Source organism: Lissotriton vulgaris, chromosome 7, assembly GCF_964263255.1.
Source record: "Lissotriton vulgaris chromosome 7, aLisVul1.2, whole genome shotgun sequence".
Classification (NCBI taxonomy): domain Eukaryota; kingdom Metazoa; phylum Chordata; class Amphibia; order Caudata; family Salamandridae; genus Lissotriton; species Lissotriton vulgaris.
The window spans coordinates 540,885,282-540,907,152 of record NC_141695.1 but is presented as its reverse complement, the minus strand read 5'-3'; the positions used below and the strand labels follow the sequence as shown (position 1 = coordinate 540,907,152).

The following is a 21,871-nucleotide window of genomic DNA, read 5'->3' as shown; positions in this document are numbered from 1 at the left end:
ACATCAATATACAGAAAACAGATTGGTCCAGGTTATTTCACTAGAGGCCTCGACGTTTCGACTCGTCTTTACGGCCTATCGGTCAGTTGAGCCTTGGCCATGCAAGTCTTCATCAGGACAAAAAACTAACTGGGCAACCAGGGGTGGTAGATGACCCTACAACGAAAAACATCAATTCTATAAGCTGCTGCAAAAAACTTCTATGTTGGTGAAGCCCTAACCATGTCTCAAAGGCTTACCCTTTCCGAGGATGAAGTGGCGTTTAGTCCCACGTTCCCACGGATTTTCAATCCTACAACAATAAATATTAAAAAGATATATATAGAAAAACCTTACTCTTAATGGAAAAATCCATTAGTCCTGGTGAGACTCCAATATCAATATTTACCTTAAATATTGAAGTGGGACTAAACGCCACTTCATCCTCGGAAAGGGTAAGCCTTTGAGACATGGTTAGGGCTTCACCACCATAGAAGTTTTTTGCAGCAGCTTATAGAATTGATGTTTTTCGTTGTAGGGTCATCTACCACCCCTGGTTGCCCCATTAGTTTTTTGTCCTGATGAAGACACGCATGGCCAAGGCTCAACTGACCGATAGGCCGTAAAGACAAGTCGAAACGTCGACACCTCTAGTAAAATAACCTGGACCAATTTGTTTTCTGTATATTTATGTGCGGATTTTGACACTGATGAGTCATGAACATTGAAAAATCTGAGTCAATTTGTTCTGTTTCTGGCCAGGTTGGACAGTACGATTAATTATACTTTTTCGTCGGTTGTATAATAAATTGTTACGAATATTGTATGTCACAAATATTCTGTGTGAATTCCTTTCCGTCTTACTCTCTCACACACTTTCTCACCTATACTTTTTTCTATCTGCACGATCTAATTGGGGCAGCTACTGTTATCAATTTAATTAAAATAATGCTTAAAGTGATTAATTTGCTGACCTTGAGATATTAAATATTACTCTGGGTTGGATATTGTGTCCTGTCTGCTGCTGTCTTCAAGCTTTTTGTGTTTTATAAAATGAGATACATTAATTGAATAGAGCTGATCCGCAGTGACAAGCTTCTGAGTTTGTTGAACTAAAAAGTTATTGATTAAGATGAGTTAAACAGCCAGTGGCAAAATGCAGGTAATGTCAGCGTTTTGATAGAAATGTACACTGCAGCAGCCTCAGCATTCCGGACAGTTGAATCAGCGCTTGTTACTCAATTTCACCAACATCCAGGGAAGCAGGAGGGAGAGAGGTGGAGAGCACTCGTGTCCTGCTTCACTTGGACTCAGCCGTGTCCGCCATCTTGCCTCCTCTGCGGCACTGCTGTACAGAAAATGTCCCTAAAAGTGTTTGTGGCCCTCTAATGGCATACAGTGGTGAGAGATTCGGGCAATAGTCCTAATCAGTTTGGATCCTCTGGATGACTGCCCCAACAGTCTCAGTGGCCCCCTCTTGGCACATGGGGCCACAGATATAAGCGGCGGCTCTAGTGTCAGTTGCACAGGCAACAGCTTGTGCTTCAGGAACAAAGGAAGTCTTCTTGGCTCCTGGGCCCCTCTTCCAGATGGGAGACTGGTAGACCTTGGTCCCCAGTCCTGGATCCAGCAGCAAGAAATCTTGGGAAGACGGTTCTCTTCAACAAAGGACGAGGCTCATGCTCCTACCTTTATAGTCTAAATCCCAATGCGCATGTGTGATTCAGTGCCTGACCTTTAAAATTTGTGTTGGAGGTGTCAGTTCCTTTGAAGTGCTCTCTCGTCTGCACTGCCTTTTGTCAAAGGCTCAGTCTGCCACAGCAGGAGTTGCCCCAATTGTGAGTGATCCACAATAGAGGCCAAGAGGGTAACCTGGGATCCCATCTGGCTGCAGCATCCACTAAAATATGCTCTACAAAGATCCAGAGGGCTAAGTCTTCCTTTCTATCAGATCCCCTGATAATGCCAGCCTTATCAACCCCAGCATTTCAATGGACAGCAAATCCTCCTAGAATCAAAGAGGCTCTTGCTATCTACCAAGGATGCTCTGCTCCTCTCCCCTCAGTGTGTGTCACACCCCACCATCAGGAATGTTAGCAACATCCATCTCCTGTCTGGGTTTCTTTTTGTTCCAGATTTACATAGCGCAAACTCGACTCGAAGGTATTGGAATGCTTTGCATCAGCACCAGTTATGTTACACAAGGACATAACGTCGCATTCATCGCCTCTCCTGCCACCAAAATGGAACCCACAGGCCTCCAAGGCATGTACCATCCAAGAGCATACACATGCAACCCACCACATGCACGCAAGTATCACGCGCTGTACCCGCATGCACAAACTAGTATCACGCATTGTCCACTGCTGCACACAACCCAGGCAGGCCAAGGGTGAGTTAAGTACACGGCCCACAGAGGAGTGGGCCAGCAGGCCCCACACCTCACACAGTTCAAAACCTGTTTACATTACTGATTTTACAGAACACAAAAACGAGCATCCTGCCATCATTTGCTTGAGTCACTTAACTCCAGGTAAGGGCAGTACCATCTTACCTTCAAAGGGGAGTGTGTGGTGTGCCCTTGCCATTCTAAATAAACTTCATTACCGAGGGGCTGGCCTAAGTCAGTGGTGCATGTTCGTCACCATAATGCAAGGTACTTTTCCTTCCCGACAAGGTGCTATGAATGTCTGTAAAGCATGAGAATTTTTTGTTAGCTCCCATTCTAAGAGTATGAAAAACCTTTGGCAATTTATTAAACGTATATAAAAAAAATATCTATTGCAATACATACTTATGAGTCTTTGTTGCTAAATGTTTTCTTTGGTGGGGGATTTCCACTCCAAAACTCCCCTGCAAGAATCTGATTTTCTTCATACACTGACTCCAGTGACGTGGCTATTGTTGCAGGCCTTTTAGCACAGTGATCGATGTTGCTGGCCCCCCATGCCGTTCTTAACTTAGCTCCTTTGTCCTTCCAGCTAAGTTGCAGTTACGGAAACAAATTCGGAGAGCACCGTTTAAGACGAACTGTCTTTCTATTCTTTAGTTGTATGCGTTTCCATTACCAGTAGTTACCGGAGATGTATGAACTCTGACAACCTTTTGTGTAAATATATTATTCGCGCGTCCTACAATACTTACTGTAAAGGCTGCAGTGCGCGCCTTCTCGGTGGTGCGCGGTAGCGCCTTCTGTCTCCTAGGAGTTCTATACAATAAAGACCGAGTTCCACCAACAGAAGCCGCCGTGGCAAGCCATGAAAAATCAGAGCAGGTTTACTCTAAAGAAGAAAAGTTAACCAATGGATGAAAACCTCATTATTTCGGTGTTTTAAGTGGTGTGTCCTGGGGACTGTCCTCGCAGCACGCGGGGCGCCTCTTTACGTAAAACGAGGAAGATGAAAATCGCGTTTCTCTTAATCCTGACTGGTGTTGGGGCTTTACAATACTTGTGGCCAGGATGAAAAGCGCTGTTCTAGGCGCTATGGAAAGCCTGGAGTTCCGGCTGGACACGGCCCCTGACCTGCGCTGCAGGAGCGATGCTTCCCGGGTCAGCTTCTGCCAGTCGTGTGAGACCTGCGTCCTGTCCAGCAGGGCGGCGCTCACCAGGGAGTGGCTGCTGCGGGCCGGTGAGGTATCCAGGAGGCGCTTTGCGGCGGGGCTGATGAGGCGCCTCGATAGTGCCGACCTGCTGGCTTATGCCGAGAAGCTGCTGCATCCCACTCTCGGCAAGGACTTCACCTACTCCAGGTCCCGCATCAATCCAAGCCTGCTGGGCGACGCGGGCAGCGCCAGTTCCAACCGGGCGCTGGACCCGAGCCGCCTGGAGCGCTTCATGGCCGACACCTGGGACTGGTTCCGGACCTGCTCCTACTGGACCAAGGCCAACTACGTGCTGCTGGTGCTGAAGCTCTGCGATCCCGACCTGCTGTACACGTTGGCCAATTTGGTCCAGGTGTTGCTGGCCCGCCAGGTCCACCACAACTCTGCCAAGGTCTCAGGTAAGGTGAGAGGCAGTGCAAGACCCCCCAGACAGACCACTGTGACGTCAGTCTGGGCATGCTGGACCAGAGCGTATGGGGGACATTTCGACCAGGGGTGTGGTTTCCATTCGTGGAGCAAGTGCATTGGCACCGAGGCCCAGGGTCTTAATGAACCATGATTATTGTTATGTTTTATCATTCAAACAGCCGGAGGGCATTTACTTCTTTACATTAGGGCCGATGATAGACTGGCTACGACACTAATTTTTACCATATTGGCACTTGTATTATAATTGAATTTATATAGCGCTAGCCACCTCTGACGAGGTGTCGAAGCGATTTTTCGGGGAATAGCACGCTACTCCGGAATTCATAAAGGGTTAGTGTTGAATTAGTATAGTGAAATATGAAAGTAATTTGAGTGGTGGATAGGTTAGTCAGGTATTTGGATTCAGAAGGATAGTGGAGGGATAGAAGAGGGAAAAAGGTTTGCATTTATATAGCGCCTGTTACCCCTGATGGGGTGTTGAAGCACTTTTTTTCAGCTAGTAGCACACTACTCTTGAACCCATAAAGGATTAGTGGTGAATTCGTATAGTGAGATATGAAAGTAATTTAAGTGGTGGTTATTAGTGCGGGGAATGAGATTTTTATATCTTTTCTGATCACCTAGATACCTATCTAATTCATCCAATTTTGGATCGATTATTGACTGTCATTGAGTAAAAGGCAAACCCACATAAGTTAAATCAATCCCATAGACTGACGCAACTCTGAAGAACCACTTACGACTGGTAAAGTTTAAAAAGTTTAATATAAAATCAAAGTTAATTGCAAGTACAATCCTCTCAAGATAAGATTCAACAAGTATACAGGAACTAAAAGGAACATAAATTCCCTAAAGAATCTCAGTCTACAAAAGAACACGATCAAAACTAATTCCAAAATCAGCAAATTGAATAGCATAGACACAAAGTGGATCTGATGCGTCATTTACAGAAAACGAATAAACAAGTTAAAACTGTCCCTACTCTATACTAGATGACATCCCTACTAGCAAGTCCTTTTACCTAAAAAGGTGTCAGCCGTTTGACTTCCAAAGAAGTTCAAACTCTCTTAGTCTCTGATGGAAACCTATGTCGAGAAGCAGTACCCTTTCTGCCTACCCATCCGCTCTCTAAGGGTCCTCGGCCTACTGCTCTCTCGCTTGCTCTCAGGCCATCTGCTCTTGCTCTGCTCTGCTCTGCCCTCTCCTCCCCGGGGTGCTGTCCCTAAATACAAAATCACAGTATGGGTGGAACGCCCCTTTGAGACGCCCACCACGTACACATTTCACGTGATCCCGCTTCTGGTTTTTCCATAGCTTCGTCTCTTCGCGTCGTCTGTTAAGTTGACCTTGCTTCTTAGGCGCCGTCTTCGTCATCGTGCTGGTAACCTCATGACATTCCAGTTGACACTTTCAGACCAAAGTCTATCACCTCAACAGAGCTCTATTCATTACAGTTGTGATTGTAACCTCTTTTGGTCCTGTGAACAGACACTTAGAAACAAGACTCCAAATTCCAAGCGTCCCTTATCTCACTAGGCCATAAAACTCCGTCCAGCATTGTCACTTTAAATTTAACAAGACCTTTGACTCTTGGCTCGCACGTACAGATCAAAGCTATCCCCCGATTCCTGCGAGCCCACTAAATTATATGCAGTAGACTACACTCTTGCGAACCCTTGGTCCGTTAGGTTAAAATCACATATGAACACACTACTCTAAAATTCCTACAAACTCTTCTACACGGTATAACTTTTAACACACATATATATAATCGAATTAGCAAATCATTGATTATAATCGAATCCGTGTTACATAAAACGCAATGTTATACTCTCGTTCCTACACAGTATTATATAGTCTGCACATTTCTTCAATTTACATTTCATCTTCTTTCTCCGTTTAATTATTGCATACGTACATTCTGTTCAGCACGTTCTACTGTTCGTAAGCATTTTCACACAATTCTATATTAGCCCATCCTATATACGGGCCTTTCTAATTCGAATGCATATTCTAGAGTAAATACAAATACATTTCCTTATTACTTATGTTACATCGGCTAACTTTACATTATAGGCTTGTAAATATGGTACGGACATATGTTTCATTCAAATTGCGCTCTCTCAGTTCCCCCCTTTGATGACCTCTAGGGGTCATCACTAATTTCAATTTGAATGTCACTTTACACAGAACTAGTTACAAGGCTCCCTCTTTTTATCGTTTCGAGAGCTCTCAAACTTTTATACTGTTGATCTCGTAAAGCAGCTAATCTCCTCTCTTGCTCTCTCATGGACCTTTGCAACCGGTTCGACCTATACCATTTGTACAGTCTCACTAAACCCCACAATACGATTATGCAAATCAATATTATTAAGACAGGTTTCAAGATGTACCAAACAACACTTTTACCAAGATTTGCAAACCAACCTCCAACTTTCCCCATTCCATGACCTACTTTTTCCCAAACATTTACTTTTGTTAAATCTTCGATTTCTTGATGTATCTCTGTAATGTTCTGTATAACCTTCTCAAGTGGTTTTGAATTGTCTGGAATATAAGTACAACATTCCTGGACCTTCAAAGCCTTGCAAACTCCGCCCTCTTTTGCTAGCAGAACATCTAAAGCAAGACGGTTCTGAAGAACCATTGCCCTAATCGACTGCATCTCTCCTTCTACTAGCATCAATGACCTTGCAGTACTAGCAGACAATCTATCCACAACTGTAGCTAGTCTCCTGATCTTAACATCATTAAGTATCAAACCTAAAAGAGGAAACATTGCTCCAAATATGTCTCCAACTACCTCAGCATCTCTTACTTCCCTTTTCGCTCTTGTCGAAGCCTTTCCTTCTATGATCTCTAAATCCTTTGCATGATATATTTTGGGGAAGACAATTGCCAAATAACATGAACCATACCAATTGTCAGGCAATTTCACATAGGCACTTCTTCCACATACAAAATATACATTAGGAATCGCTTGCATCCCTTTCATGAAATCTTTCGTATAGTACTCTAACCGAAAAGCATGTTCGCAATCAACTTCACCTACAAATACACTCTCATAATATGTCTTGCTTCGAGTTAAACATAACTTTCCTTTCTGCGTTCTATCCAAAGCTATTGGACCATTGCTACCCTTCCTTTTGTGCTCCTTTTCCTCTTCGGTCCAATCAGTTTTCCATTGTCCTGACATTTTTAGAATCTTCTGCCTCCTGTACCGGTCATCTACTTGTCCTATGAATTTTTTCTCGACCTCTGACACTTTGCAAGTCAGATTATTTCTACGTGCATATGAAGTATCTAATGTATCCCAAGGAAGAAAGAATTTTGCCAATCTATCTTCCTTTTTGTAATAGTCCCACTTATTCATTTGTTTATAATTCGGGACTTCAGGCAGTACCGAATCATAATTTGAAAAATAGTACTCAAACCCTTCTCTACCATAAAATATACCGAGCAATAAACTACATGTTATCCCATATGTCAGTGGGAGGTGATGATATCTGATGCCTTCATCTACGGAAGCCGGCAATTGCATGCAGACATAACAATCTTTGGCCTCCATGGCATCAATATATTCGTACAATAACTTGGCATATGCGTTTGATCTAAAATTTCCCTGCGACTCGTCTACGTGTAATCTACGAGCTTCATCTGCCAGTAACGCCTTTTCACGAATTACATTGCTCTCCTCCTTCTTCCCAACAAGAGCAGGTTTCAAAGTCGTTACAGGCTTTACATCTGTCGTCTCCTTTTCACTTGCATGTCCTACTATGTATGATATGGTAACTACTGTAATAATGAGAAAAATTACTACTGCTATTAGTGTACCTATTATGCATTTGGCCTTTCGGTTTGGGTTGCCATTCTCCATGTTATCAAACAACGTAACTCTTTCTTTTTCGAGGAAAAGTTTTCTTTTTCAGGTCTTTATTTGCTTTATTTGATTTCTCAGTCTGTGAAGCGCTCTTAACCAACAAAAGTCTCTTTTTCACAACAATGTCTTTTTATCTTCAGCAACAGACAACCCTAACCCTTCTCCGTCCTCTAAATGTAATCCCTAATTTTATTCTTCTTTCCACTCGGCGCTAGGTTATCTTCTTCTTTATAGATTAAACACAAAAGTCTTTATGCATCTACAATGATTCTCGTACCTGCAGCTCTAATGGCATATTCCAACAGTTCTAAACGAATAACTTTCTCTTCCTGTGCTGATATTGGATGACCCAAAGTTGGAAACTCTAATCGATTCAGCACCAGGTCTTTGATCCGACTTAGGTAAAGGGGAACGGGAAGTGTGAAGGTCAGTAACCCCTCAGTCTCGATTCCAGGCGTCAACATCCATATCTCCACCGTCACAATTGGATCGAGATTGGTCACCTGCACCTCTCTCACTCTCCCAGATCTCTGTCCCCAAGACATCTGCTAGATAAGTCCACTCAGGGGTGGCGTATCTTCTGCAAGGCACACGTACCCTTCTTGATCTTCTCGGACTCTCAGAGCCTGAGTCCGTAGCTTCTTCGTCTAGATCTGAATCTTCAGAGATCGGGACAAGGGTTCTCTCTGGATTTGCTCTCAAGGTTGACCTTCTCCTTCTTTCCGGCCAACTAGCTTCTCCATTCCTTGTCCTCCTGCTCCTTGTTCTTGGACTCGTTTCTTGACCACTTACAGCTTGTTCGGTGTCTGACTCGAACTCCCAGCTACTTTCATCTTCTGTGGCAACTTCGATCTCACTGGTGTCCTGACCGTCATCAGCCTGTTCCGACACAGGCTCAGCCTCTTCAATCACCTCTACAGCTTGACTTTCCCTCTCTGTGGCTTCTCCGCTTTCCGCTGGATTTTCATCCGAGAGAGGAGCTGTTTCTTCCAGAGGTGCTGGAACTCTTCGGGTGTGTGAGGCGTGTATCCAGTTGGGCAAGCCTCCACACTTTACTGCAGTGTTCGTAACTAGTATGACTTGGAATGGTCCACGCCAGCGCACATCTAGACAGTTCTTCCTGACATGCTTCTTCACCAAGACCCAGTCCCCCGGACACAGGTCATGGCACAGGTCTTGAGCTGATGGAACCTCTGCAGCCTGCACCTGGAGGGACACAGAATGAATGGCATCAGATAGTCCCTTGCAGTAGTCCAAGATCAAATCGTCTGTGATGTTCAACAATGCTGCAGTCGGAACCGATGGCAGTCTCATAGCTCTCCCCATTAGCACTTCGTGTGGAGAGAGACCTGTTCTTCTATCGGGTGTGCTACGTATGCTCATAAGGACCAATGGAAGTGCATCAGGCCAACTCAGGGATGTCGATGAACAAACTTTGGCAAGTCTGGATTTAATTGTGCTGTTGATTTGCTCTACAATCCCCGAGGCTTCTGGTCGATAACTACAGTGGAGCTTCTGGTCGATACTTAAGGCTGAACATAGCATCTTCACTATTTCGCTGTTGAAATGAGTTCCTCTGTCCGATTCCAAAGAGGCTGTCACCCCAAACCTCGGTATCAGTTCTCTAAGCAATAATTTTACTACTGTAAGTGTATCGCACCTACGTGTAGGGTAAGCCTCAACCCATCTGGAAAATATACAGACAATCACTAAGACGTATCTGAGTCGATTGCACTTGGGCATTTCAATAAAATCCAGCTGCATTCTATTGAAAGGCCCCCCAGACCTCCCTATGTGACTCAATGTGACTGCTGTTCTTTTCCCTACGTTTAGTTGCTGACAGATCGCACAACGCTGACATACTGCTTCTGCCGCTACTCTAAACTTCGGATTGTACCACGTTTGTCTGAATACTCTCACCATGGCATCTCTACCTATGTGTGCTGGTCCATGCAATCTCCTTGCCATTGGACTAACAAGTTCGTTTGGTAAAACTGCTCTCCCATCTGCAGAAATCCAAAAATCCATCTCACTCTTGGTACAACCAGCTGTTTCCCATGCCTTTTTCTCAAAATCTGGTGCATTCTCCTGGACACACTTCAGTTCATCCCACGTGTCCACAGTTTCTAACAACATAGTCAAATCAGTTCTTTCTTGTATTCCCCCCACTTCTACCTTGGTGTGAGAATACCCCTGTTCCGCACAGTAACGTGCGACCTCATCTGCGTACCGATTACCTTGCGACACAAAATCTGTATTTTTTGTGTGCGCGGCACATTTGACAACCGCTATAGCTGCTGGACCTTGTAATGCTTCTAACAATAATCTCACGAATTCTCCATTTCTAATAGGAGAACCCGAGGAAGTCATGTAACCTCTTTGAGACCACAACTGCCCATAGTCATGAACTACCCCGAAACCATACCGGCTATCGGTGTATATGGTGACTCGAATTTTGTTGCCTGCCAAACAGGCACGGGTCAAAGCAATGATTTCAGCTACCTGAGCGGAATGTCCTCCTTCCAGGCAGGCGGCTTCCACAACTCCGGTAATTGTACAAACTGCATATGCTGCTCTCAGCTGACCGATATCGTCTCTTACGCATGAACCATCAACAAAGAATATTTCATCGGGGTCAGTCAATGGCTCATCTACGATATCTGGTCTTGGTTTGGTGCATAGTTCAGTCACATCAAGGCAGTCATGATCTGTACAAATTTCATCATCAATATCATTTGGAAGTGGCATCAAGGTAGCAGGATTCAAGACAGAGCATCTTTTTAGGGTCACATTCTCAGCAGCCAATATGACTTGCTCATAGCGTGTGAGCCTGCTATTCGTCAGATGCTGAGTCTTGGTCCTAGTCATTAACAATTCCACAGAATGCGGTACGTACACCACTAACTGATGTCCCATAACCACATTTTCACACCTTTCAATGCTGACACCCGTTGCAGCAACGGATTTGAGACATCCGGGCAACGCTGCGGCTACTGGATCTAAGGTAGCCGAAAAGTATGCAACTGGTCTACGGGCATTTCCGTGTATCTGGGCCAAAACTGATAAAGCACAACCTTCCCTTTCACAGCAGTAAAGCAAGAATGGTTTTTCGTAATCAGGCATTCCCAAAGCCGGGGCACGACACAAGTCCTCCCTCAGCTGCAAAAACGCCATCAAACAATCCTTGTCCCATGGTACCGGATCACTCACCCCCTTGTGCGTCAGTTTTTGCAAAGGTTTTGCCTTCAGTGAAAAGTTGGCTATCCACTGCCGACAATAACCGACCATGCCTAAAAACATCCTGACTTCTCTTTGTGTTTTGGGCGCGTTCATTTTCATGATCGCCTCTATTCTGTCTGGAGACACCTTCCGTTTTCCCTTTTCAATCCTGTGGCCCAAGTATTGCACTTCGGTCAAACAATACTGCAATTTACTTGGAGACACCTTGTGTCCGTTCTCGGCCAAGTGATTTAGTAAGGTGATGGTGTCTACTTTGCAAGCTTCCTCAGTTTCTGACGCCACAAGTAGGTCGTCTATGTACTGGACCAGAACCGAGTTCATGGGCAGTACTAGACTTTCAAGATTTTTCTTCAGCAGCTGGTTAAAAATTGATGGGCTTTCTGTATACCCCTGGGGAATACGACACCATGTTAAAACGCGATTTTCCAGCTTAAAAGCGAACAGATACTGGCTTTCCTCATCTAAAGGGATTGAAAAGAAAGCCTGGCACAAGTCTATCACTGTGAACCATTCAGCTTGGGACGGTATCTGAAACAATATCACTGATGGATTCGGTACCACTGGACAACATGAAACAACGATATTATTAATCTTTCGAAGGTCCTGCACTATTCTGTATTTCCCACTAGGCTTCTGCAAACCCATAATCGGGGAGTTACATGGACTTCCCACGATCTCCTTCAGTATTCCCTGCTTAATCATGGATTCGATCACAGGCTTTATTCCTGCAATTGTCTCCGGTGTCAACTTATATTGTGGTGTTCTTGGATACTCGGCATTGGGTTTTACCATGATCTTTACCGGTTCTACCCCTTTGATCAGTCCTATTTCTTCTCCAGTAAAATCCCACACCTCAGCTGATACCGTCTCCTTCAAGTCCTGTGGAAGCTCCTCCACCGTTAAGGTAGGGTATAGTTCCACGCATCCCTGCGAGTTTACAACCTTAAAGTCGGCATCATCATCGTTAGTCTGCACTTCTACTCCTTCAGGTGTGCAATATATGGTGCAGTTTAGTTTACACAACAGATCTCTTCCCAGCAGACACACAGGGCTGGAATCACAAATCACAAACTGGTGTTCATCACTATATTTCCCTATCTTCACTGACACTGGTTCGGTCAGAGGATTCGTCATTCTCCTATTTGCGACTCCTACCACCTGGATCGTCTCTCCCGACATTGGCAGACCTGGGACTACCGCCGATCTCAAAGTGGATCGAGTGGCCCCCGTATCCACTAAAAAGGTCGTAGGACATCCAGCCACCTCAGCCTCTACGTATGGTCCTCTCTGGTCTACCTCCAGGGCTGCTCCTAGAGTACAGTCTTCTTCTCTATTCACTCGTTGTCCCGTAAGGGGATCAACATAGTAGCATTCTTCTCCTCCTACGAACAGTGGCAGTTGTCTATAGGTTTCCCTCCATTTGCAATCCGAGGCTGTTGAGGGAACTGAGCTCGAGGAGTCTGAGTCCCCCCTTTGACAAACTTTCCCTTCGGGACCGCTGTTCCCTTTACCAGGCTGTTCTGAACCTCATCCTCCTCCTGTTCTAATTCCCCCGTCTCAACATTATAGGGACACTCGCGTCTCCAATGTCCTACCTCGTTACACTGATGGCACCTCGTTGTCTTTTTCAGTGTCGCGATATCTACCCTAGGTCTCGGTTTTTCCTCCTCATCTCTGCTTTGATTATTCTGTTTCTTCCCTAGTGTTCCTGTTCCCTGTTGCCGCTGTCCACCCTTTCCAGCTGACTGCATCTGCACCAACATCAGCTTCTCCTTAAGTTTCTTTGCTTTCGAATCTATTTCATCGCTACAGTACCTCGCATACCTCAGGATCTCATCTAAAGGTTTGTTTTGCCAACAGATCAAATGCTGTTGAATCATTAAACTTATGTCGGATCTCAATCCCAGGACGAACTTCGACACAAACTGTCCTATGTCTTTAGGATCCATCACGTTCAATCCACTGTACTGTTTGAATGCTTTCAGCAATCTCTCATAATACTCGTGAACGGTCTCTTTAGGTTCCTGAGTGGTTTGATCTATTTTAACCCAGTCTATGTCTATGTCCTGCAACGGCACCTTCTCTTTCAACCATGCCATTACCCTCTCGTACTTTTCCATGACTCTCTCTGATGGTCCATTCGTCCGGGCATCCCTCTCGGGTTCACAAATGGGCCATTCGACACTAAGTTTGCATGCCGTCCACAAATCTCCGGGTACTACAATGTCAAACAGGGTGTTCAAGTCGACCCACAGCACCTTAGAGATCTTCACGAACCTCTCTACCTGTTTGTACCATTCGACGGGATTCTCCCTTAGCTTTGGGAAGGAATTGGTAAATGCCGCTAGATCCCCCCTACTCCAGGGCACATGCACGTAGTTTCCGTTCGCGATTTCTCGCAAAGGGAAAGCTTCCATTCGCATTAGCTCTCCCTCTGGGGACCTCACAAGTGTGCTCCTTCTGACGGATCCCCTCTTGGACCATCTTTCCTCCCATTTATCCAAATCCCTCCACAATCTGATACTCAGGATCAGTTCCTTTATGTGTATTTTCAGCCCAATCGTCCTACGCTCATCTAGATCCTGATCCGTGCAATTTAGCCTATGGTTACCCTGTAAAGCTTTAGTTCGTGATAGGTCTATCATATACCTGTTTGCCAACTCAGATAATTTTTCATGAACTGACCTCGCTTTCCGAGTAACATCCTTAGACATAAACAGTATTTCATCCTGTTCATACAGATCGATCCTTTCCATTGGCAATGTGCCGTCTATTATTTCATCCAAATCTGATTTCAAACTGGTTACATCGAGACGTTTTGCTTTTATCTCAGCTCTCAGTACCTCACTCCTAAGTGGTTCGTTTACATCCCTCTCACCCCCACTACGAGCCCTACATCTAGGCACAGGTGAGTTATGAGGAGTCCTTCTTGCTTCTCTTGTTCCCACCTCTCTAGGTCCCAAGCTTTCCCATCTTCCCTAGGGGTGTGGTGGAACAATGTTCTATTCCCCATCACTACATTCTGTCTTTTCGGCTCGGTCCCTTTAGATGCAAGATAGGATCCTCTGTTCTGTTCTAAATCACTGCAACTCCCTTGCTGTCTGGTGTCGCTCAATAAACGATAAGGTCCTTCACGGCCCTCCATGTTCCCGCGATCCCGTCCGTGATCACCGGATGCATGGCGAGACCCTTCGCGACTCCCTATACTCTCCAATGTCGCACATTTTCGCCCGGGGCATGGTGAGTGCACCTGTAACTATCTCGGTACTCTTGTGTCTTTCGTTCTCCCTCACTAAGGATGAGGCGAGGCACTCCCCCACATCCTGTACTCTTGTCTTCACACATTTGTCTATTGCCACTGATGGTATGGCAAGTATCTCCTTTGCTTCCTTGACTCCCTCCCTCCCACTCCGGACTGCTTTCGCCAGCTTCGCAGTGAGAGAGGATCCTGTTATCCTGATCTCTCCATTCTGCTTCTGTTTCTATTCTTTTATTCTGAGTCTCTACGGCAGCATCCCATTCTTTCAAGTACTCCCTTAACTCCTTAAAGGATTTCGGTTTCGGTCCCCTCAGATCCATCTGTGCTCTCTGACCCCCCTGTTCTATCCAGGGATCTGTTACTGGATCCAATGGGGTACTCCGACTCCTTGGTCCTAGCAACTGCCTTTGGGAATTGATCGTATTATTCCTACTTTCCATCTCTGCCCTTTCCCTGTCCCACCGTGCCTGTTCCTCCTGCTGGGCTCCCTCCGGGTTGTAGATTGACACTATAGGACCTATGGTAACAGGTATTTGTAGAGCATCCGGCAGTTGATACGACCTTGCACACTCCGTTTCTGGCACCTTCTGGACCACAAACCTTCCTACTACTCTCTGTACGGGACTAGATTGAGGTACTTCTTCACCTTTCTTGGGTTCCCACTCTGACATGGGGAGCGGTTTATATTCCCCCTGCCTAGCCCCGTCCCCCTGCTGTAGTTCGGGACTTTCGGCTTCTCTGTTGTACGGAGGTGGTCTGTCTAATAATAGCCTATCTATCAGATCCTCGTCCGGCTCGCTGTCCTCATCTTGTTCTAGAGGTTTCTTTTCTCCCGTAGCCTCTAGCATTGGGTACAGTTTGTCTGCTTCTATTTTTTGCACCCTCCACTTTTTAGCTTCATCGTCCCATTTAGCATCCTGCACTGCTCTTACCGATCGTCTCATTCTTTCTTGGCGTCTATTCAAGCTCCTGTCGTGTGCCGCCCTGAACCATGCATTGAGGGCTTCGAACTGTGTTGGCCTCGGTAGAGGTCTCGTTGCGAGCATTACCGCTTTCAGCTGATTCAATGCTTCTAACCTAAACGTCCCGTATCTCGGGAACGTCAGTTCCTCATTTCCTTCTGTTAGCTTACTCCACTCGGAGATCCATAGTATTGAGTGTAACCCTACATTCACAGCCATATAATAAGCTGGTGTGCCTTCTGGTGGGGCCTCTTCCCCTGCATACGAGTTTCCTCTATCTCTCTTAAAGATCGCCCTTAAACGCTTAAAACACTTCATTTTCAAGAATCTACGATTTTCCTTATTCTCTTCCTTATTTACTTCCCGATGACAAACCACCAATCCCTGCGCGGCTCTCGCTAACCAGCCTATCCCAGCGCGGTTCTCCACTGACCGGCCAATCCCAGCGCGGCTCTACGCTGACGTCACTCGTCCCCTCTGCAGCAGTTCCCCTCCTTTCTCAGCTCGTCTCGCGGTCTTGCATGCGTCTCATTCATACACCGAAAAATGACTACTTCCGACCAAGCGATCACTTTTCTTGACTGTACGTCCACAGTCTAACTGTAATTGTCACCTCAACTGACGAGACGTCTTTCCTCTCACGTCAGACGCTCGCCTTAACTGATAGGTTACTTACACACAGTAAACGTCCGACCAGCGTCCGTTACTCATACACTCACTCTGACGTTCCCCCTATCTTGGTCCTGCGGGTGATCAATGGTACCTCATGACCCCCTTTACAATGGTAGACAATTACTCTGGGTGTTCGATACACCCGAACCACTTAAGCCCTTCTCTGGACTTAAGATTTTATCCAGTTGCGCGCGCTCACAACCTTCCCACAATCACACTACAGGCATTCAACTCCGCTTGACATTACAACACAAGTACAACACAAAACACCGCAATCTGGCAACGCATGACCCTTATACTCACTCTCGACCGACTCTGCTGCTTTTCTCTCGCACCGTCAGCACCTTCTTCGGCAGGGATTCTTCTTCTGGTCGTCGATGACTAGGGACCTTGGGGTAATCTAGACCTAACCTAGGTTGCCTTCCTCAAGAAGCCAACCATCTTTCTCTGCTACCAACTGCGGGGAATGAGATTTTTATATCTTTTCTGATCACCTAGATACCTATCTCATTCATCCAATTTTGGATCGATTATTGACTGTCATTGAGTAAAAGGCAAACCCACATAAGTTAAATCAATCCCATAGACTGACGCAACTCTGAAGAACCACTTACGACTGGTAAAGTTTAAAAAGTTTAATATAAAATCAAAGTTAATTGCAAGTACAATCCTCTCAAGATAAGATTCAACAAGTATACAGGAACTAAAAGGAACATAAATTCCCTAAAGAATCTCAGTCTACAAAAGAACACGATCAAAACTAATTCCAAAATCAGCAAATTGAATAGCATAGACACAAAGTGGATCTGATGCGTCATTTACAGAAAACGAATAAACAAGTTAAAACTGTCCCTACTCTATACTAGATGACATCCCTACTAGCAAGTCCTTTTACCTAAAAAGGTGTCAGCGGTTTGACTTCCAAAGAAGTTCAAACTCTCTTAGTCTCTGATGGAAACCTATGTCGAGAAGCAGTACCCTTTCTGCCTACCCATCCGCTCTCTAAGGGTCCTCGGCCTACTGCTCTCTCGCTTGCTCTCAGGCCATCTGCTCTTGCTCTGCTCTGCTCTGCCCTCTCCTCCCCGGGGTGCTGTCCCTAAATACAAAATCACAGTATGGGTGGAACGCCCCTTTGAGACGCCCACCACGTACACATTTCACGTGATCCCGCTTCTGGTTTTTCCATAGCTTCGTCTCTTCGCGTCGTCTGTTAAGTTGACCTTGCTTCTTAGGCGCCGTCTTCGTCATCGTGCTGGTAACCTCATGACATTCCAGTTGACACTTTCAGACCAAAGTCTATCACCTCAACAGAGCTCTATTCATTACAGTTGTGATTGTAACCTCTTTTGGTCCTGTGAACAGACACTTAGAAACAAGACTCCAAATTCCAAGCGTCCCTTATCTCACTAGGCCATAAAACTCCGTCCAGCATTGTCACTTTAAATTTAACAAGACCTTTGACTCTTGGCTCGCACGTACAGATCAAAGCTATCCCCCGATTCCTGCGAGCCCACTAAATTATATGCAGTAGACTACACTCTTGCGAACCCTTGGTCCGTTAGGTTAAAATCACATATGAACACACTACTCTAAAATTCCTACAAACTCTTCTACACGGTATAACTTTTAACACACATATATATAATCGAATTAGCAAATCATTGATTATAATCGAATCCGTGTTACATAAAACGCAATGTTATACTCTCGTTCTTACACAGTATTATATAGTCTGCACATTTCTTCAATTTACATTTCATCTTCTTTCTCCGTTTAATTATTGCATACGTACATTCTGTTCAGCACGTTCTACTGTTCGTAAGCATTTTCACACAATTCTATATTAGCCCATCCTATATACGGGCCTTTCTAATTCTAATGCATATTCTAGAGTAAATACAAATACATTTCCTTATTACTTATGTTACATCGGCTAACTTTACATTATAGGCTTGTAAATATGGTACGGACATATGTTTCATTCAAATTGCGCTCTCTCATTAGTCAGTTATTTGGATTGAGAAGGATAGCGGAGATATAGAAGAGTGAACAAGGTGTGCATTTATATAGCGCTTGTTACCCCAGCTGGGGTGTTGAAGCACTTTTTTGGCGAGTAGCACTCTACGCCAGAACCCATTAAAGGATTAGTGGTGAATTAGTATAGTAAAATATGAAGGTAATTTGAGTGGTGGATAAGTTAGTCAGTTATTTGAATTGAGAAGGTTAGCGGAGGGATAGAAGCGGGTAAAAGGTTTGCATATATATATAGCGCTTGTTACCCCAGCTGGGGTGTTGAAGCACTTTTTTGGCGAGTAGCACTCTACGCCAGAACCCATTAAAGGATTAGTGGTGAATTAGTATAGTGAAATATGAAGGTAATTTGAGTGGTGGATAAGTTAGTCAGTTATTTGAATTGAGAAGGTTAGCGGAGGGATAGAAGCGGGTAAAAGGTTTGCATATATATAGCGCTTGTAACCCCTGATGGGGTGTTGAAACACTTTTTCGGTGAGGGTAAAAGGTTTGCATATATATAGCGCTTGTTACCCCCGCTGGGGTGTTGAAGCACTTTTTTGGCGAGTAGCACTCTACGCCAGAACCCATTAAAGGATTAGTGGTGAATTAGTATAGTGAAATATGAAAGTAATTTCAGTGGTGGATATGTTAGTCAGTTATTTGAATTGAGAAGGTTAGCGGAGGGATAGAAGCGTGTAAAAGGTTTGCATATATAAAGCGCTTGTAACCCCTGATGGGGTGTTAAATCACTTATCAGTGAGAGAGTTGCACACTACTCCGGAACCCATAAAAGATTAGTGCAATGCGAGTATGAGACAACAACTTTTCTACAGCGTTTATTGTCACAGATTTGCAGACCTTGTGGGCTAGTATAAGAGTGATAACATAGCTTCCCCCTCGAGTACATTGTAGCTTGCTTAGTTAATCACGTTGTGAATTTCATTTACTTCCCTAAACGGCTAAAGTTGATAGTGCATTGACAATGATTTATCACTTATTTTGCAAGTTATATGAATAAATCAACATTTATATTTTCAACGTGGAACCTCTGTAAGTAATCAGTGATGTTATTATCTCTAGTCCATGGCTATATAATCTGTGCCAAGATGGTTTAAAAAGTGATTCACCTTAATGGACTGAGGCCGTGACGGCAGGTGCTGCGCACCAACTAAACGCGTATTTCTTTTTTCTTTGACCTTAGTATAGCACATCAACACCTTGTCCCGAGTGGTTTAGCGTTTTACACAATACATTACAGTAACAATGAGCAAAACTGCACTCAATACAAGAATTATTGCCTTCGGAGAGAACATGTCACCTTTGTAATACATGTTCATGGAAGCATTGCCAATGCCAATAAGTCGGCCTTCCAGTGAATATTATACGGTAATGTGAAGCATTACAAGTAACTAGCATGAGAATGAAAATGTATTTGAGTTGAAACAAGTAACTGTATAATAAATGTGTAGGTTAAATGGTCAGGTGACAGTTGAAATGTCAAGCCAGACCTAAAAATCCATGCAAGTTAATGACTGCCCTACTTCCGCTTATGCTGCTACCAGAGATAAACAACATAAATTATAAAGACACTTTAATAGTACAACAATATCATTCATGAGCCCCAGAAACTTCAAGCTTAGGCCGCTGGGTAAATAAACAAAATGATCACAGCTGTGAGGAGGGCTAGCACTTTTTTTGTGGAAGCACCCAACTTCTGCCCAATCAAAACATGTACTCCTAATAATAATAATAATGATAATAATAATAATATGATTTGAAGAGCACATAGCTATTTCTTGCGAAGTGGCCCAGCGCTAGGATCCTGTTGTAATCTACTTGCTAATATAATGTGTCCTCCCCATCTTTGATCTCTGCCTTGCTGTTCAGCCAGTGGTGAGAGCATTAGAATGTCGAGAATGTTTGTGCTTGAAGAAGATTCAGTTGGAGTGTATGGGCTGAGCTGCAAGGAGGCTGCTCCTGGCAGGGCATTACATGGAACTTACCATCTTCATGAAGATACAATAAATATCTAACCTTTTTCTACATAACCTGTCTATGCCGCATAATTCATTTTAACAGATCCTTACTCCCAAAAAGAGATTACCCACCTTATTGAACCACCAGTTCTTAACCAAACCCAAAAAGGGATATTTTAAATGTTTTCCTGAAAAGAGTTTCAGATGGAGCCTGCCGGATAGCGAGGGTAAGAGAATTCCAGACTTTAGACGCAAGGCCGCCAAAGGAGCTGCCTTCAGTTCAGACTTTGAAAAATTTTGGGATGATGGCCAATTTCTCTTCAACAGAACTCAGGTTTCAGGATGACACATATAGTTTAACCATCATCTGGAGACTGCGTGGACCGAGGAAAGATAGAGCCATATAGCAATAGCATTGAAAGTGATTCTCTGCTTTACCGGAAGCCAGTGTATTTTCCTAAGTGTAGTTTCAAAAGAGGCACACTTTGGCAGGTTGAGCAATACCAGTGCTGCGGCATTTTGAACTAGTTGGAACCTACTCAGACGAGATTTGGATATGCCTATATTGAGAACATTGCAGTAGTCTAGCCTGGATATAACCAGTGCTTCAATTACAGTTTTTTGAGCAGAGTCTGATAGAAGATGGATCATTTTCTTCAGAGATCTAAGCATCCAGAAGCATTTCCTTGCTAATGCTGAGATCATGGCATCAAAAGAGATTTTATCTTTGAACCAGATGTATAGATTTGTGACCTTGGGCTGAGGAGAGAGTAGAGGAACGAGACTCTCGAGCCACCAGGCTTTGGACCAGATGTTGCGGTGCTTACCCAGAACCAGCAACTCAGTCTTCTTTGCATTGATTTAGGTAGTTTGAGGCCATCCTGGCAGGAACCTTCGACAAGCATAGACAAAGGGGAGAGGCCATTTGTTTGTTATTCTGAGACTTAGTGATGACAAGTTGCTTGTCATCCATGTTTGAGATGGTGGCACACCCATAGCTCTCAATTACTTCAGCCAGAGAGTGAATAAAGATATTAAATAAGGTTGAACTCAGTGACAAACCCTGGGACACTCCTTGCTGCAAGGGGCAATCTTTTGAGTGGAAAGGTATTTTGGAGACCTGAAATGACCAGCCCTGCAGAAACAAGGTAAGCCAGAGCAGCATTACACTACCCACCCTGCAGCTCCAGAGTCTTTAGATCAATATGTAATTTGATACAGTGTTAAAAGTGGCACTAAGTTGTAACATTAAGATTGCAGCAGTGTTGCCATCCGTCAGAATCTGGCAAACTGAGTCAGAGGTCAGTAGCAAGACGGAGTTAGTACTGGATGAAGGGCGAAAGCCCAATTGTGTCCTATGGAGAAGATGATTAGTATCCTCCAAGAAATTAGAGAACTGCCCATTCACATGCTTCTTTGCCGTCTCAGGGAAGAGCGGTAGGAGTGCTATGGGCCGATAGTTTTCCAGCTCTAAGAGATCGAGTGAAGTTTAAAAAAAAATGGAAACACCATAGCCTGTTTCCAATGATTGGGAACAAAGCCAGACAAATGTGAAAATATATATACACACATACATTATATATTAATTGAAAAGGTTTAAGGGCCACTATAGTTAAGTGGAAGTGTTAGTTAAATACATTTTTAAACACAAAAATGTTTTAAACTGTGTATGTGTATATATATATATATATATATATATATATATATATATATATATATATACATATATATATATATTCACTGAAAAAACTGAAAGTTTCACACATTTTATAGTTAGGAATTAGCATTTAAAAAGCCTTGCAAATTCATTGAAAAAAAACCATAAGTTTCACACATGTTATAGTTAGCTGGACATTTC

The 21,871-nt window shown here is 44.1% G+C and overlaps 1 protein-coding gene across 1 annotated transcript in view; it reads left to right on the top strand.

Moving 5' to 3' along the window:
- Positions 1-3,212: 3,212 nt before the first annotated feature.
- Positions 3,213-21,871, top strand: part of LOC147701999 (F-box and WD repeat domain containing protein 10B-like) — a 290,223-nt gene continuing 271,564 nt past the window's right edge. Inside the window, exon 1 of the mRNA XM_086930615.1 lies at positions 3,213-3,980. Within this exon, the coding sequence (XP_086786741.1) occupies positions 3,440-3,980 (541 nt within the window). The 5' untranslated portion in view covers positions 3,213-3,439. The remainder of the gene's footprint in view (positions 3,981-21,871) is intronic.